Source organism: Cnephaeus nilssonii (genome assembly GCF_951640355.1).
Source record: "Cnephaeus nilssonii genome assembly, chromosome: 12".
Lineage (NCBI taxonomy): Eukaryota > Metazoa > Chordata > Mammalia > Chiroptera > Vespertilionidae > Cnephaeus > Cnephaeus nilssonii.
The window spans coordinates 35237117-35253359 of NC_137083.1; the positions used below are offsets into that span (position 1 = coordinate 35237117).

General features: G+C 33.4%; 1 protein-coding gene across 1 annotated transcript in view; it reads left to right on the forward strand.

The window, feature by feature from the left end:
• The window catches only part of LOC307107858 (cadherin-related family member 4-like), a gene marked incomplete at both ends in the record, with an annotated part of 92522 nt that overhangs the window by 17496 nt on the left and 58783 nt on the right, over nt 1-16243 (forward strand). Inside the window, 6 exons of the mRNA XM_079785369.1 lie at nt 220-342; nt 2247-2350; nt 4329-4474; nt 5908-6090; nt 9991-10082; nt 15847-15959. Coding sequence (XP_079641495.1) covers nt 220-342; nt 2247-2350; nt 4329-4474; nt 5908-6090; nt 9991-10082; nt 15847-15959 — 761 coding nt within the window. The remainder of the gene's footprint in view (nt 1-219; nt 343-2246; nt 2351-4328; nt 4475-5907; nt 6091-9990; nt 10083-15846; nt 15960-16243) is intronic.

The following is a 16243-nucleotide window of genomic DNA, read 5'->3' on the forward strand; positions in this document are numbered from 1 at the left end:
ATTTTAAAAGTTTGCGTTAATATACTACACAACTCTTGTTTCCTGTATTCTGCATCAGTATATGTGGATGGTTTTAATACAAAATAGATCATAGAGAAAGAATAATTAGTGTGAAAATAGAAAACTATCTACATATTTGCTTTATTATTATATCCTAATGATCTTCCAAATACCTTCCCATTTATTTTGGTGTGACTAATGCATATTTTAATTTTCTAGTACACCATTGAGACACAGTTATCTGGACCAAAAAAAGGAGCAAATTGTTTTGGAGTGGATTCTGTAAGTGGTATTGTTAGCTTGAGAGGCAATGATACCTTGGATTTTGATGCTGGATATCAAGTAATTAATATATTTATTTATTATTTTACACAGAGTGACAGATTTTTTTTTTTACAATGCTGACCTCTTCCTGAAAAATTAAACATATTATTATTTTAATGGGAAAGTAATATTTTTTTTGATTCTTTTATGAGAATTAGTGCAGTTCATCAAAAGTCTAGATAAAAGCCTGTGGTTATTAAAAACAGAGATCACATCTTAACTTTTTAGATCTATCTAAAGAAGTTTAAAGAAAAAAAATTTAAGTAGCTTTCTAATCAGGAAAACTAAATCAATAAATCAATAAAATTTAAATCTTTCTGAAGACCAAATAAATGAAATAAACTTAAAACCTTAAAATTTTAATATTGAAACTATTTGAGCATTCCTATTCTGCCCCACTTAAGTTGGCAAAGCATATAGGTAGCCAACATAAGATTGGGTATAAATCTTATAAATGAATTTGAAACTAATGTGGTAGAAAAGAAGAACAATTTCTGGTATTTCCACCAAAAATGCAATTTAAGGAAAGCATTGTTGGGAAAATTTTTCTGAGTGGGATAATGAAGACTGTGTAAGTAGGACAGACTGACTAAAAAGATAGTAGCTAGAGATAATCTATCCACATAGAAATGAGGTGTTAGATCTAAGAAGTAAAGTGATACATTAGTAGTAGTAGTAGCAGTAAAACATTGTCATTTCCAGAAATTCTCCACATATATTATTTCAATGAGGTAATTGAGAAAATAGACATAAGGGGGAAATATAAGTATTGACAGAAAAAATAGAGAATTTGCTGCTGAACAGATATTTAGGAGAAAGAAGCATTAATAATTGAAGTTGATCTCAACTTTCTAAACTAAAAAAACAAAAAATGGTGGAAGAAAAGCCAATGGTTTCAATTTCAGTTTCAATTTGGATGGATTGAATGTTACAGGATGGTGGAGAAGCTAATGACACATATCTTTAAAGCAATTTGTGTGATAGACTACAATATGAGGTTAAAATTAGGTGGAAAAATGAAGGTTATGCATATGAGCCACATATTAAGCAGTCCAACTCCATATTTCTGGCCATTTCCTGGCTCACTTCCCCTACTTGCCATGATACATAGACGGCCAAGGACATGCTAAGTCCTTTAAGACCTACTTCATTTTCCCACTACATAGCTAACCAAGTCATTTTGTGCTAGTACCATCCAAGAGACTTTGGTACAATCATTATCAGCCCCTTACTGGACTCGGGTTCTTTTTGTACATTGTAAATGATTATTAAAAGTTTGCTTAAGAAGGTTTTAGTGAATATCTTACAGCCTCAGCAGTGTTGTTTTTTTTCTAAAGGACACTTGAAGATATGTATGAATAAATGATACTTAAAGGGTAAGATGTGTGACAGGATGATGAGGGAAATATTTGAGATTTGATGACATTCTCAACTCTTCAGAAATTACCTCCTGTTCTTGATCTGGAAGAGTAACTCATTTTCTTGTTTCTAGGGGTTAACATCAAACAGCCTTCTTTAAATAGTTTCAAGGCATTGCACTTTGGGTTTATGACTGAATCTGGAATTCATTCATTATCTTTTTTGTTCAATTTAATCTATATTTAGCCAAGTTACATAGACCTTTGAGTGAAATTTAATAGCATATAAAATGAAGCCACTTTGAAATATACAACTAATCTATATTTAACTAAGAAAGCACTAGTATTTCTTTTAACTGCTTAGAAGAAAATATATATATATGTGTATATATATATATATATATATATATATGTATATATATATATATATATATATATATATATATATATAATAGAAGAATGTTAAAACAAAATAAAACATAACAAAACAATAAACTAGCAGGAGACATAAAGATACATATTATCAAATAGCATATTATAACATTTTTGAAAATTCTTTTCCAGGTTTTCCAGCTTACATTGAGAGCAACAGATATAACAGGTCTGTTTTGCCAAGGGACACTAATTATAAGAATCAGAAACATAAATGATGAGAAGCCTCAATTTGAGTAAGCATATTAATTTTAAAGTAGAATCATAAGAAAATGACTAAACTTTCTACATATGTTATAACATAAGAATAATAAAGATTATGTAGTTACATAGAAATATTTTATATTGTTATATAAAAATCAATGATTATATATAGATGATTAAAACATATACTGGTAGATAGTAAAATATACCCTAGAAAATACTGTAAAAATTATAAAAATGACCAACATTGTAATATGGAGAAAAGATTTTTGTGTGTCTTTTTTCCTTTTATATTTCCTCCAAAGGTGTAACCTTCTTACATTGCTTTTTAACCCTTTGCACTAGCTTGCTTTTTCCTCGATTCCTTTATTCTACTCGGGATTTAATTTTTTAAATACCCCAGATTTTACAAAGCGCAGCAGTAGAATAAAAAACTGGAGTTTCTTTTCATACAAACTTATTTATTTGGATTTTTTTATATTTCAAATTATTGATACATTCAAAGAGTAATTTTAATCTCGATATCCGAGTGCAAAAGGTTAATAAATACATTAATTTAAAGTAATAAAATATTTAATTTAAACTATTTTACTCGCACACTCTGAGGTACGATTTTGGCATTGGAAAACATGGCTGGGGGATGTTATTTTATACTTCAAAATGTAGCAAATATAGGATTATAATCTAAGAATAATCAAATATTTCTTAAACTGCTAAAGAGAAAAAGAAAAATAGTGTATTCAAATTACTTCTCTTCCATCACTAAGTTATATCTCTATGGATGAAGGAGAGTAATTAATTGTTTGAGTTCTCCAAGTCCCTTTAACTTAAATTAGAAGCAAATATGGAGCTTAGTTTCTCCTTTATTTCTGGGGATAGTTACCCTAACTCTAACCTACATTTGCAGTAAAGGTACCACCAACTTCTTTGAACATTTTTCTGTTGCCTTCACTTCTTTAATAAGAATTAATTTTTTGCTTTTACTTAGTAGAATTTAATGCTAGATATTAAAAGCAATACCCAAATCACTAAAATATTGCCCCCAAATATTATTTTCATCTCTTAAGAGACATAGTCTGTTAAATGACAATGAAACAGAGAAGGAAATTATTTAAAATATAAGTATTGTGAGTTATATTATATTATGGTTTAAAGAAGAAACCACACTGTGGAGGAGAAGCCACACTGGATTGTGGTGGTCAACAAGGTTGCTCAGAAGGAATAGCATCAGCCACTCACCTCCTTTTTCCTTTGACTACATGCCTTTGAGAACTCCCTTGAATATCGCTTTCAACCCCATGTTTAGTCTTTCATTCTGTTTAAATTTGTACAAAGTTATGGTATTTATCACACAGCATTGTATTTCTTTGTTATCTGTGTTCTCCACAATCAGTCAGGTCCTAAAGAGCAGGAGCAGGCTTAGTCCTCTGTGTATAAAGTGGAACGATACACTGTAGGCTATCAATAAATGGCTGGTGATTGAATGGTAGGTTAAAATAAGAAAAAAAAATAGTTTCAGAAATGTTCTGGACATTGATGAGTAACTTTAAGATTTAAAAAGATGAGCAATAAATTTATAAGAAATATTTTGATCGTTTGCTTTTATAAGTTATCCGTTTGGACAGCATTTCATCACACTGGATACCAAGATGAGAATGACTATATTTAGTCCCTTATGTTCAGTTGCCAACTATTCCACACATTTGATACTTCAAATAACAGAGGTGCAGTATTTCAATCTGTTTCATCTTTTTACCACAATATCCTTGATGGCTGGCATGATACCAGAGACTAGATGATTAAAAAGTAATGCTTATGCAAAAATTAAGTATCTTCGTGCCAAAAATGGGTTTATTAACATTTAAATACTTTTGGAATTCTTAACTTCTTGACAAGATGAAGGTGGTAGCATCACAAATCTAAAATATTATTTAGATTATCGTAACTCAGCCGATATATGCATACAAGTTTGCATTTTCAACATTTTTCATCATCATATTTTTTCTTTAGGCCATTCCCTTTAAATACAATTAATGTGACTGAAGATAAACCTGTTGGAGAAATTATAGCAAGAGTAAAAGCAACAGATCTAGATGAAGATAGCAGCATTACTTATTCCTTTAAAACTCAGCAGGACATGTTCAGCTTGGACCCTTGTAAGTTTTAAATGCCCACTTTGACCCCACTTTTCTTCAACATTCACTATCCAATTTCTGCATTTATTTTAGATGTTGGCCTGATAAAACTACCCCCAAATTAAATTAAGTTGGAGATGGAAACATTCCAAAAATATGCGGCATATGATAGTTGCTATTCTGTGAAGTTCTGGTAGACTGTAGGACCTCTAAGTCACATCTGTCTCCTTATTTTCATTTGTGCACTTTGGGACTTTTCCTTAATCATTATATTTTAGATATTTGATGTGCTCTGGTCTACCCTTAATGCCCCCACTTTATAGCTCCCGTCCTTCCTGACTTCCTGCATTGTGGACTTCAAACTCCAGTATCACACACAGAGACAACAGCCTCTCAGAGACTGTTTAACCAGCTCTCACAGCTCTGTTCAACCACAGGGAAACAGAAAACACCAGGAACAGAACTGTGAAAGCTGGTTCAACAGTCTCTGAGAGGCTGTTGTCTCTGTGTGTGATACTGGAGCTTGAAGGCCACAATGCAGGAAGTCAGGAAGGACGGGGGATATAAAGTGGGGACATTAAGGGTAGACCGGAGCACATCAGCATGTGCTGGACTCCAGGAGGATGGACTAAAATCTCTGTCAGTTCTTGTTGCCTCTGACCTTGGTGGTGTGAGTATCCTGCAGAAGCTAGGGCCTTTTATCACAAGGTTGAGCACACACACCTGCTCTAAGAGTCAGATGAGCGGAAAGAGGATCCAGAAGTGGGTAGGCAGTTATAGACAGACCCAGCTGCGGCTACTCCACGCCAATGGTCAGGGAATGGGCCAGCAAAAACATATGTAAGAATTCAAAAGGCTGCTGCTAGCTTTTCACTCTCCCAGTCAACCAAGCATCTTCCTTGGTGTTTTCAGGAATAAACTGTCAACTCTGTTTTCACAAAAGTTCCTAAGTTTGACCTCTGAGCTCATTTTTCATTTTTGTATGCAATAAGATTAAATCGGATGGCAGAAGTAATACATGATTAAAATTTTAATATGGTTTGGCTAGTTTTTTTTTCAGCCTCAAAAACACTAATAACTCTTTATTATTGCAATTATTATACAGTGGTTTGTGCCTAAAATTTTTAAAGTAGAGATACTACCTATGCTTGGTAGATTCATACATGACAATTTAGAGATTGGAGGAAAATATGATGAAACCACTTATGACATTTAATTATGATTTAAAGATAAGTATAAAGCAAGTGTGCATTTTTAAATAAATAGTTTTAGTGGAAAACACCACTTTTCGTATTCACTAAAATGTGTATCATTAGAATTGCTAATCATCACTTTTCTTATTCACTAAAAATGTGTATCATTAAATGAATTAAAGCACCATCAATAGGAATAAATTAACATAAGCTTAATTATTTGAATTTGGTAATTTTTTTCATTTTATTTCTTTTCATTAGTTACAGGCATAATCACTCTTCTTCAACCTTTGAATCTTGACAACCCACATAACACTAAAACCTACTCTTTGGAAGTTGAGGCCAGAGATAATGGAAATAATACCAGTGCCTATATGTTTACAGTTTTTGTGGAGAATGTAGATGATCCAATTATCTGTGACTCAAGTTTTTCAACAGCAGCAGGTATATTACAAATCAATTTTTGATAACATTCATAAAACAATGATAGTGTGAGAAAAAATTTAAAAAACACTTTGAATTATAGTTTGTTTCTTATAGTTTAAGCATTTCTTTTTCTTTAGTTTCATAAAAGAGAAGTACATAAAGTGACAGATATACTTCTAAAAGAAAAAAATAATTAGATTTAGTGTAATTTAAATTAACATTCAAATACTTCTTTGTGCAACAGATTAAGTATAGGCATACTTACAAAATTATTTTAAGTATATATGTAAAATATGAATTAAGAGGTAGTTCACAAGTTGTCAAATACATGAAAATCTAAACAATAAAAGATAATTTTCATCTACTAAATTGGACATGGTTTAACAATAATAGGGGGAAAATACCAGTGTTGGCTAAGATATAATAAAATAAATAAGACTTTGATAAAGTGGGATTTTAAATAATCTCCACAAATTCTATTTTAGTAAACATTTAGAAGGAATATTAGAATAATTATATTTTTATTTTAGTAGAGTTCTTTTAAAATATGGAATGCTTCACGACTTTGCTAATCTTCTCTGTATCATTCCAATTTTAGTATATTAGTATGTGGTGCCGAAGCGAGCACTCTCAGAGTTCTTATTTATAGAATTTTTGGACATACAGTCAAGATTCATGTTTAACATTTGTAGTAGCATAATGTTTGAAATATCAAAAATGTCTAACAAGAAGAAATTGGTTAAAAGATGGTCTATCCATTTGATAAAATGCTGTCTTGCCATTGAAAAGTATGTTTCAAAAATAATAAGCATGCCAAAACCAGTTTGGCTCAGTGGATAGAGCGTCAGCCTGTGAACTGAAGGGTCCCAGGTTCGATTCCGGTTGGGGGCACGTACCTTGGTTGTGGGCACATCCCCAGTGGGGGGTGTGCAGGAGGCATCTGATCAATATTTCTCTCTCATCGATGTTTCTAACTCTCTATCCCTCTCCCTTTCTCTCTGTAAAAAATCAATAAAATACATTTAAAAAACTAATAAGCATGAGATTATATACAAACTGTGAAAAGTTTCTTTAATTTTGTACATAATGATATGTGATATTAACAATTATAAACATACATCATTATGTATAAATACATATTAAACCATTGTTATCTCCTTTTTGTATGATTACAAGAAATTACTCTTTATTTTTGAACATTGTAATAAACATTTTTTACTGTTAATTTTTTTGTTCCTCAAATTAAAACTCTAGTTTTAGTTATAAAATTTCAACTTCTTGAATAAGAATCATCATTACTCCTAATAGTATATAGTTATTTCATCAAATAGTCTTGCTCCCAAAAGAGTTTTTGCTTTCAATAGGATTTTAATTATATAAATTAGAATATATAATTAAAATAATGTATGGAGGTATCATGATTCAATATAAGTAAAAATAGATGTTCCTGAGAAGTTTGGTATAAATTACAATTTTGTCAATTGCATTAAATTTTTAAAATTTTACCCATAAAAAAGTTCCTAACATATTTCTTGGAATCATTATACCCATGTGAGTAAAATAATAAAGTATGCTCTTCTTCCCATTAGAGCCATACAAATCATAATCTCATATACTGACTTCACCCTTATGTGTGTTTGTGATTTCATGAAGACCTTCTAAAACTAAAAACTTTCAAACATTTGAATGTACTTGAGACTTTGCACATAGCAGAATCTCAGAAAATACAAGTTGGTTTGATTTAAATTTGGTTGGGTCAACTTGGTCTCATCAATTATACTGGATTGCTAATTAGTTTCTCTATTCCCCTGCCTTCATTTATTTCTAACTTACTTGCTTACTTATCTGTCATATTATTCCCTCTCTATTCATTCTACCTTCTCTGTTTTGATTCCTTTTAACCCTCTTGCTCTTTCTATTGTGAGAAACTACCCAGCTAACTGGGAGACAATAAGGAAAATGAAATTGAAGGCAAAAGGACAAGGCAAATTTCATTAAAATAGTTTTTCTCTTCCAGATTCCTGTCCATTGCTGCTCTCTATCCACTTCTCACCACCAGCATCATTCTTCTCCATTTTCAAGAAATATCACTATTTCAGGAAATTTTAAGTTTCAAAACACACATGTATACATGTGCTCAAACACACACACACATGTATACACAATATCCCATTCTACTCAATAGCCTCAAATTTAAATGTAGCAATATGAAACTAATATTGTTATTTTGACTCTTTTAAAATGGGTATTAATGGCAATAACTGTTTTTGTTTTTTTTTTTTCTAAAATGAGTATAATTTTTAAAAAACTACTATAAGAAGAAATACAGCATGACAACAAGAGGTGGTGGAAGAATGTTCAAATTTAAATTATTATTCATGGGCCACAGTAACATCTCTGTAATATAAATACCAAGTGAGCATTAAAAAGAGTATTGATTTTGCAAAGGTTAAAGTTCAGTAATATTGTAGGGGAAGGAACTATAAGGAAGAACTAGAGAGTAACACCGATTTCCTGGCTAAAGGAAACATTGTTCTAAGCATTTTACATTATTCAATAACCCAGTAATTTGACAACTGAAGCCACGGAAGGTTAAGTGATATACTTGGTCTCAAATTTTGAAACATTCCCCTTAATATTTTTCTTATAAGCTATATTAGGAAATATGTGATACATATCAGTAACTTTATTTATATTCATATTTAATTACTATACTATATTTTTATTTAGGTAGCTGTACAAGTATAATTCAAGATGTAAGGTTTAGTTATTTATGATATCCTTTTCTGTAATAATGTTATGATTAGAGTCAAATATGTCTGGCGATTATTTAGTTCAAAATAAGGAGATGAGCACAGGTATAAGAAACTGAGATTTTAATCATTAGGAAAAAAGGACTGTAATTATTTTAAACCAAAATATTTATATTAAAAAAACTTTCATAAAATTATATAAAAGCAAAAAATTCATTTATCTCTCCCAAAGTGTTGGAAGATAGTTACATCAGAAGCTAGAGTAATTTTTGGGTTCAGATTTTGGAGACCAAGTTCAAGTCCTGACTTAGTCACTGGGTGGCTTAGAATAAACAACTTAACCTTTCTGTTCCAAGGTCAGCAAAAGAGAGGGATTTAATTAGATCATCACCAAAGTTACTTTCAACATTACACTTCTATGACTTTAGGGCTTACAAAAGTCTGGAAGAAATAGAAAACTTCAACTGAAAACATGTCAAGAGCTAAGAGATTTCCTCAACCTGGTGAACCAATATTTCCTGAGTGATACATGCATGATGATCATTATGCATGAGTAAAAGATTCGCTCAAAGTGAAACATAGACCAGTGGGATTTAAATATAATAGTATTAGAAGATAAATAGGTTTTCAGGTTCCACATTAAAAGAATCTATACTAATAAAAGGGTAATATGCTAATTAGACCAGGTCCGCCAGACATCTTCCGGATGTCTGACTTCTTTCCGGACAAAAAGCCATAGTGGCGGGACCTGAGGCAGAGGCAGTTAGGGGTGATCAGGCCGGCAGGAGAGCAAGCAGTTAGGGGGCAATCAGGCTGACAGGGAAGGGCAGTTAGGGGGCAATCAGGCCTGCAGGCAGAGGCAGTTAAGGGTGATCAAGCAGGCAGGCAGAGGCGGTTAGAGGCAATCAGGCAGGCAGGCAGGCAATTGGTTAGGAGCCAGCAGTCCTGGATTATGAGAGGGATGTCCGACTGCTGGTTTAGGCCAGACCCCTGCGGGATCTGGCCTAAACCAGCAGTCATATATCCTCCGAGGGGTCCCAGATTGGAGAAGGTGCAGGCTGGGCTGAGGGACACCCCCCCCATGCACAAATTTTGTGCACTAGGCCACTAGTATATAAATTAAATTAAATAAATTATTGTTTGTGGTTTATATATAATTGTATAGGTGTTTCAGTGTCTGTTCCTGAAAATGTCCCTGTGTCTGCTTTTATATACATGATTCTTGCAAGAGATCCAGATCCAGGACAAGAAGTTGAAGTACGTGTTTTTTTGTCATCTATTTTTTTTCCCAACTTTGATTAAAAAAGGAGTGCTCAAATTTTCAATGAGCAAAAAATTATATCATCAGGCTTTGAATTATTCTTGATATCTTGTGGTAGTCATTGATAAGAAAGAAGAAACAAACCTTTAAATATATTAACATAGAATAAAAATGATATGATTTTAAAATAAAAGAAATAGACTTTTTTAAATGATCCAAAAACACATGAAAAAATTGAGCTTACATTCATTTGCATTTATCTGATGACATTTACATAGCTGAAAGAATATAATTTCATGTTTTATTCTCTTTTTTCATCCCAGATCAGGAATATTTTCTTTATTATACACATAATTTGAACACAGTAGGTTGTATCTTCATATTATTTCTTGTTTCAGCAATGATTAATTAACAATAGCAATTTAATAAGTACTGGATGACAAAATAGTTTCAGATTAAGAGCTGGTAAACAAGGAGAAATACAAGATAATTCATCATTCTATATTTTCTCAGAAAATTTTATGGCATATGTATGGCTTATATTGTTATATTACAAGAAAAATTGATTTCTTGATTATATAATATATTAGAAATCATACTAATACACTGGAATATTCAGCCCTAAATTGTGTAATCCTCAGTCTAAATCTTATTAAAGCAAACTAAAGTTTTTATTTATTTCCCTTTGTCCATACTTTTAACAAATGGCTCATAAGCATCGCTTGGATAATAGGGTTGAAATGAATATTTAGGGGAGTTGGAGAATTTAGTCTGTATACAATTTTTCTAGTGACCTGATTATAATTAGGCACTGATCAGCACTCCCAGTTTCTTTCCTTACTTGTTTTTGCTTGTGTCAAATTTATACTGAAGACAGACTACAACACAGGAGAGTATAATTTCTGTTTTACCAGGTTCAGAAGCTCCATGTATATGGGTGTGTGAATGCGTGGGAAATGATGGGGGTCAGGATTTGGGATATGTGTGTGTAGGTGTGTGGGAGTTTAGGTCATGATATATGCATATGTGTCAACGATGGGTGTGTATGTAATTATAAACTATTATGTGTGTACGTGTATATTTTCTATAACTAAAATTACAATATCTGGGTTTTATTTTAGAAATCATTGGGAAATAAAAACTAAACAAAGACTTAGAAAACAATAATTTTTAAACAAATACAAATCTATAATAATCCTACCTAATAAAAAAGAGTAATATGCAAATTAACCATCACTCCGCTACACCCACCAGCCACGCCCACCAGCCAATCAGTGCGAGTATGCAAATTAACCCCAACCAAGATGGCTGCCTCCACAGAGAGCAGGAAGGAGGCTTGGGTTTCCCCAGAAATAAAGGAAGCCAAGCTTTCCACACACCCTGGCGGGCCCAGGCCTCCACTCAAGGATACAAAGTTTCAATTATAGAAGATAAATAAATCCCAACAAAAATGACGGCAGCCACAGAGCTGGAGAGAGCAGGCTAGGGTTGCCCCCAGTGACCGAGGAAGCCAAGCTTTCAACCTGCCCTGGCCGGCCTAGGCCTCCACTCCAATTACAAAGTTTCAATTATAGAAGGTGAATAAACTCCAACAGAAATGGCTACCGCCATGGAGCTAGTAGGAGGCTTGGCTTTGCTCCAGGCTACAAAGTTTCAATTGTATAAGTTAAATATATCCCAGATACCAGGGCCTCCGCTTGGGTCGCCAGGGGGCATGGCTGACCTGCAAACCACCACAGGCCCCTTGCTCAGGCTGCCCCATGCCCCAAGGGACCCCCATCCTGATCTGGGACACCCTTCAGGGCAAACCAGCTGGCCCCCACCCATGCACCAGGCCTCTATCCTATCTAATAAAAGAGTAATATGCAGATTGACCATCACTCCAACACACAAGCTCAAGACAGCTGCCCCCATGTGGTCAAAGTTCCTGCCCCCATGTGGACACAAGATGGCCACTACAAGATGGCCAGCAGGGGAGGGGATTTGGGAGGGACCAGGCCTGCAAGGGAGGACAGTTGGGGGCAATCAAGCCTGCAGGGGAGGGCAGTTAGGGGTGACCAGGTCAGTAGAGGAGGGAAGTTGGGGGCAAACAGGCTGGCAGGGGAGCAGTTAGACATCAATCAGGCTGGCAGGGCAGTGGTTAGGGGGTGATCAGGCTGGCAGGCAGAAGTGGTTAGGGGCAATCAGGAAGGCAGGCAGATGAGCAGTTGGGAGCCATCAGTCCTGGATTGTGAGAGGGATGTCTGACTGCCCTAAATGGGCAGTGGGACATCCCTCGAGGGGTCCCAGATTGGAGAGGGTGCAGCTGGGCTGAGGGACACACACCCCCGTGCATGAATTTCATGCACCGGGCCTCTAGTAAGGGAATAATAAGGAGAAACAAAGAAAAGGATATTTTTTCATGAGAACATTTCATGGATCTTAGTCTAACATAAGCCAACTTTGCTTGTTTACTTATAGACATAGGAAAATCAGTTAATATGCCCATCAAAATGGTTGTGATTTTTTTGGGGAAATGGCATTGGATATCATGTCTCCTAGGTTTTATAATTTTCTCTGGATGTAAATTTAAAATATATAACGTATTTACTAAATCTCTTTCACAATCTTTAATATTCATCTTGAATCTGAGCCCAGTTATAATCATGGGTGATAACAATAAAGAGGAACATGCTGATACTCATAAAAAAATAAGCTTTCTCTAAAAGAATATTTAATTCTAGCATGGAGAAAATCAATGCAGAGAATAAATCAAATGGCTTCTTCCAAGTAACTCAGTACATATGCCTTCTTTAGGTAAACTTCTTGAGTGTACAAGGAGAAATGACTCTTTTATATGTTAGAAAACCATAAATGAAACACTGGAAAGTACTAATTATAAACCAAATGATACCTATTTACCAAAAATGTTCTAATACTTAAGTATAAAAATCTTTGGGAAAATATAACTAAAAATTGTGAAAGAATTTTCAGATTGCTTTTGAAGTCAGGGATTGAAAGAAAGTTTAGCATTTATTTTATGGGCATTGTCTTGACACAATTAATATTGGTATAGTTAGGTTTTGACATATAATTGCATAAAAACTCAGTTTAAAATTCATGTTTCTTCATTAATGGATTAACCATTTTTTTTGTGTGTGTGTATTTTAAAGTTTTTAGTATTAAATTCTTCAGTTAATGCCACGGCCTACTTTGCTTTGGATTCATATAATGGTGTCATTTCTAAAACCACAAAACCCCTTTTGGACTATGAAACAAATCCTAAGGTAAGAATAAATATAAATTGTAACATTAAAATGATAAATGTCTTTAAATATGAATAATTTTCAATATTTCAACAATAATTTTTAAAACTTACCTAAATTGAAATAAACATGCCAAATTTATGTAATTGCATTTTATACTCCCATAGATTAAGCAGAAATTCACGTTAAGAAAATAAATTTAAAAGTTTATTTGATTCATTTTACTTTTATCCATTGGAATTTATGTAAATATTATTTCAGTTTTTGTGTTTGCTTCTTCAGGTGTGTATAAAAGTTGGAGAAGGGATTGTCTCCATATTCAAAAGCATAGAAGGCAATGTTCTGGGTAATTAAGTAAAATTACACTTTTAATACACAAGTTCATCCTTAAAAAAAAGCTTTACATGTTTACATATTGGACAGTGTTGAGCAATTGTACTGCCAAAGGGGTTTACCTTTTGACTCTACCAGGACTCCCTGGGGCATCACTGGCCTCAGGAAAGTTTGCATGTTAATGTCATAGATGGGCTAATCTTTAACCAAGTGAGTCTCTCTCTCCTCTCCCACCCAATCATTTTATTCCAGTCATATTCTAAAAGGATTCTGGAAAATTTTCTGACTCCATCCACCAAACTGATCCAAAAGCAAGCCTTCGTTGGATAAAATTTTACCCTCCTTTGGTTTACATGCCAGTCATTTTACTATTAGAATGAGATTTTCTCCATGTTAAAGTTATTTCTAATTTAGTTTTTTCCTCTTGGGGACTGCACAGGGCATCAAATAGTAATTGTTCAAAAATATTTCTTGATAGAAAGCATCTACTTTATCTACCGATTTCAGAGATTCCTGTGCTTTGTTAAGACTTAAAATATTGAGAATCAATATAGGTTCTTTGGTTCAAAAACATTTTATTCAATATTTGCTGAATGCCAAGTACTGTGTTGGCACCCTTGACCTGATTTCTAAGACATCTCACATTTATTTTCATCTTTTTTTTTTTTTCCTAAAGAAACAAACACATTGAGTATGAGCTTGGTGGTACAAATAATAACCTACTTAATTTTCATGAAAACCTTGTGAAGTATATACAATTATTATGTCCATTCTACAGATGAAGACACTAATCTGAATAAATAACTTACCCAAGATTATCCATCTGGCAAATACATGAATCATGGTTCCAACAAAAGCAGCCTAACTTTAGTACGGCTTATTCACCGCTAGGCCACCTTGCCACTGTTTGCTTGTCATCTCTTCTGAGAAGCGGCTACTATCTTCCCTCATGCTTTTGTGCTCTGCTGTCATGTATGAACAGGCCATGTAGAAAATGTGGGCTGCTCATTTCAAATATCAGTGTTTGGTTCTTGATGGATATACTGAGAATGAATGAACACATGGCCAAATGGCTAATTCGGAATAGCTGCACTGTTATAGGGAACCCCAATTTTTTAAGACCGTGTCAAGGAAGGGAAACATTGACACATTTGAGAATAAACTTTTCATTTAAATATGTTTTTATTGATTTTTAGAGAGAGAAGTGAGAGGGATAGAGAGATAGAAACATCAATGAAAGAGAAACATCATCGATTGGCTGCCTCCTGCAAAGCACTGGGGATGGAGCCTGCAACCTAGGCGTGTGCCCTGACCAGGAATCACACTAGTGGCCTCTTAGTTCATGGGTCCATGCTCAACCACCGAGCAACACCAGACGGTCTAAGCTTTTCATTTTAAATCATTCTTTTTTCCTGCCTTTAAAGCAGTTTTTATATACCGCCCCCCCCCCCCGCCCCGAATTAGTAGCAATATGGTTTTGGTTAAGCCACATTTTAGTTAAATATTCCTTGTAATTTCAGTTTCTTATCATTTATTTAAAATATTTCTGAAATAGAAGTCTCAATAAGGTGCAATCTCATATAATTAAAGGCACTTTGAAGCTTATACACATAGTATAAATATTACTTATAGAATTAAATTTAGTAAAAAAAATTAAAATCATTCTTTAACTTCAAACTGATTAACTATTACATTAGACAACATTTCTTATTTTTTTACACACTAGAATATAAACTTTTAAAATGTTTTACTACTCTTTTGAGGTTTCTAAAGTATCCACAATTTTTCAAATATTTTCAAAAATAAGATAGTTGTTGAGCTTTACATAGTATTTTTTTCTTAACCAGTAAAACATAAGTTCCTCTTTTTGTTAAGTATTTCAAGAAATTTAAATGGACTATATTACCTTAAATATAGCATACCAAAACCAATGTTTAAAAATATGGTCAAAGCTCCATAACAATTGGTAGGTAGCATTAATAACAGAACTATGTATGAGAGTATAGAACATACTCCTCTCAACAAATGACCTTAAGATGTTTTGAGACTGGATCTACATTCTTATGCTTACAACTTTTTAAAGTTTTTTTTTTCCAATTTTATTTTTAAAGCAATTTTTAATGTAAAGGGGAATTGCATATTTTGAGCATCAAAAATATTCTGTCTTCTCTATTTACTTTAGCATTTCCAGTTTGTGGTGGCTGTGAGAAACAGAGGGAACCTGTCTCTGGAGTCATGCACAGGCACCATCACTATAAATATCAGAAATGTTAATGATGAGAGCCCTGTTTTTGGGTAAGCAATGGGCAAAGCAAACATTTAAATGCTAAGATTTAACCCTTAAAACTTTTAGATAATGGGGTATATATTTGTGTTATTTGGACATTATTTCCATTGCCAATATTCTTACAAACATTCCAACTGACCTAGAAGCAAACCTCTATGAGACTTATACTATTAATTATTTTACATAGAGTGGAAGTCAAGCCCATTTACATTTTGTCGTTGAAACCACGGAAGAGTGTCCTTTTTTTGATGGAATAAGAATTCAAAACTTTCTATTTTCCTGCTGTTTATCT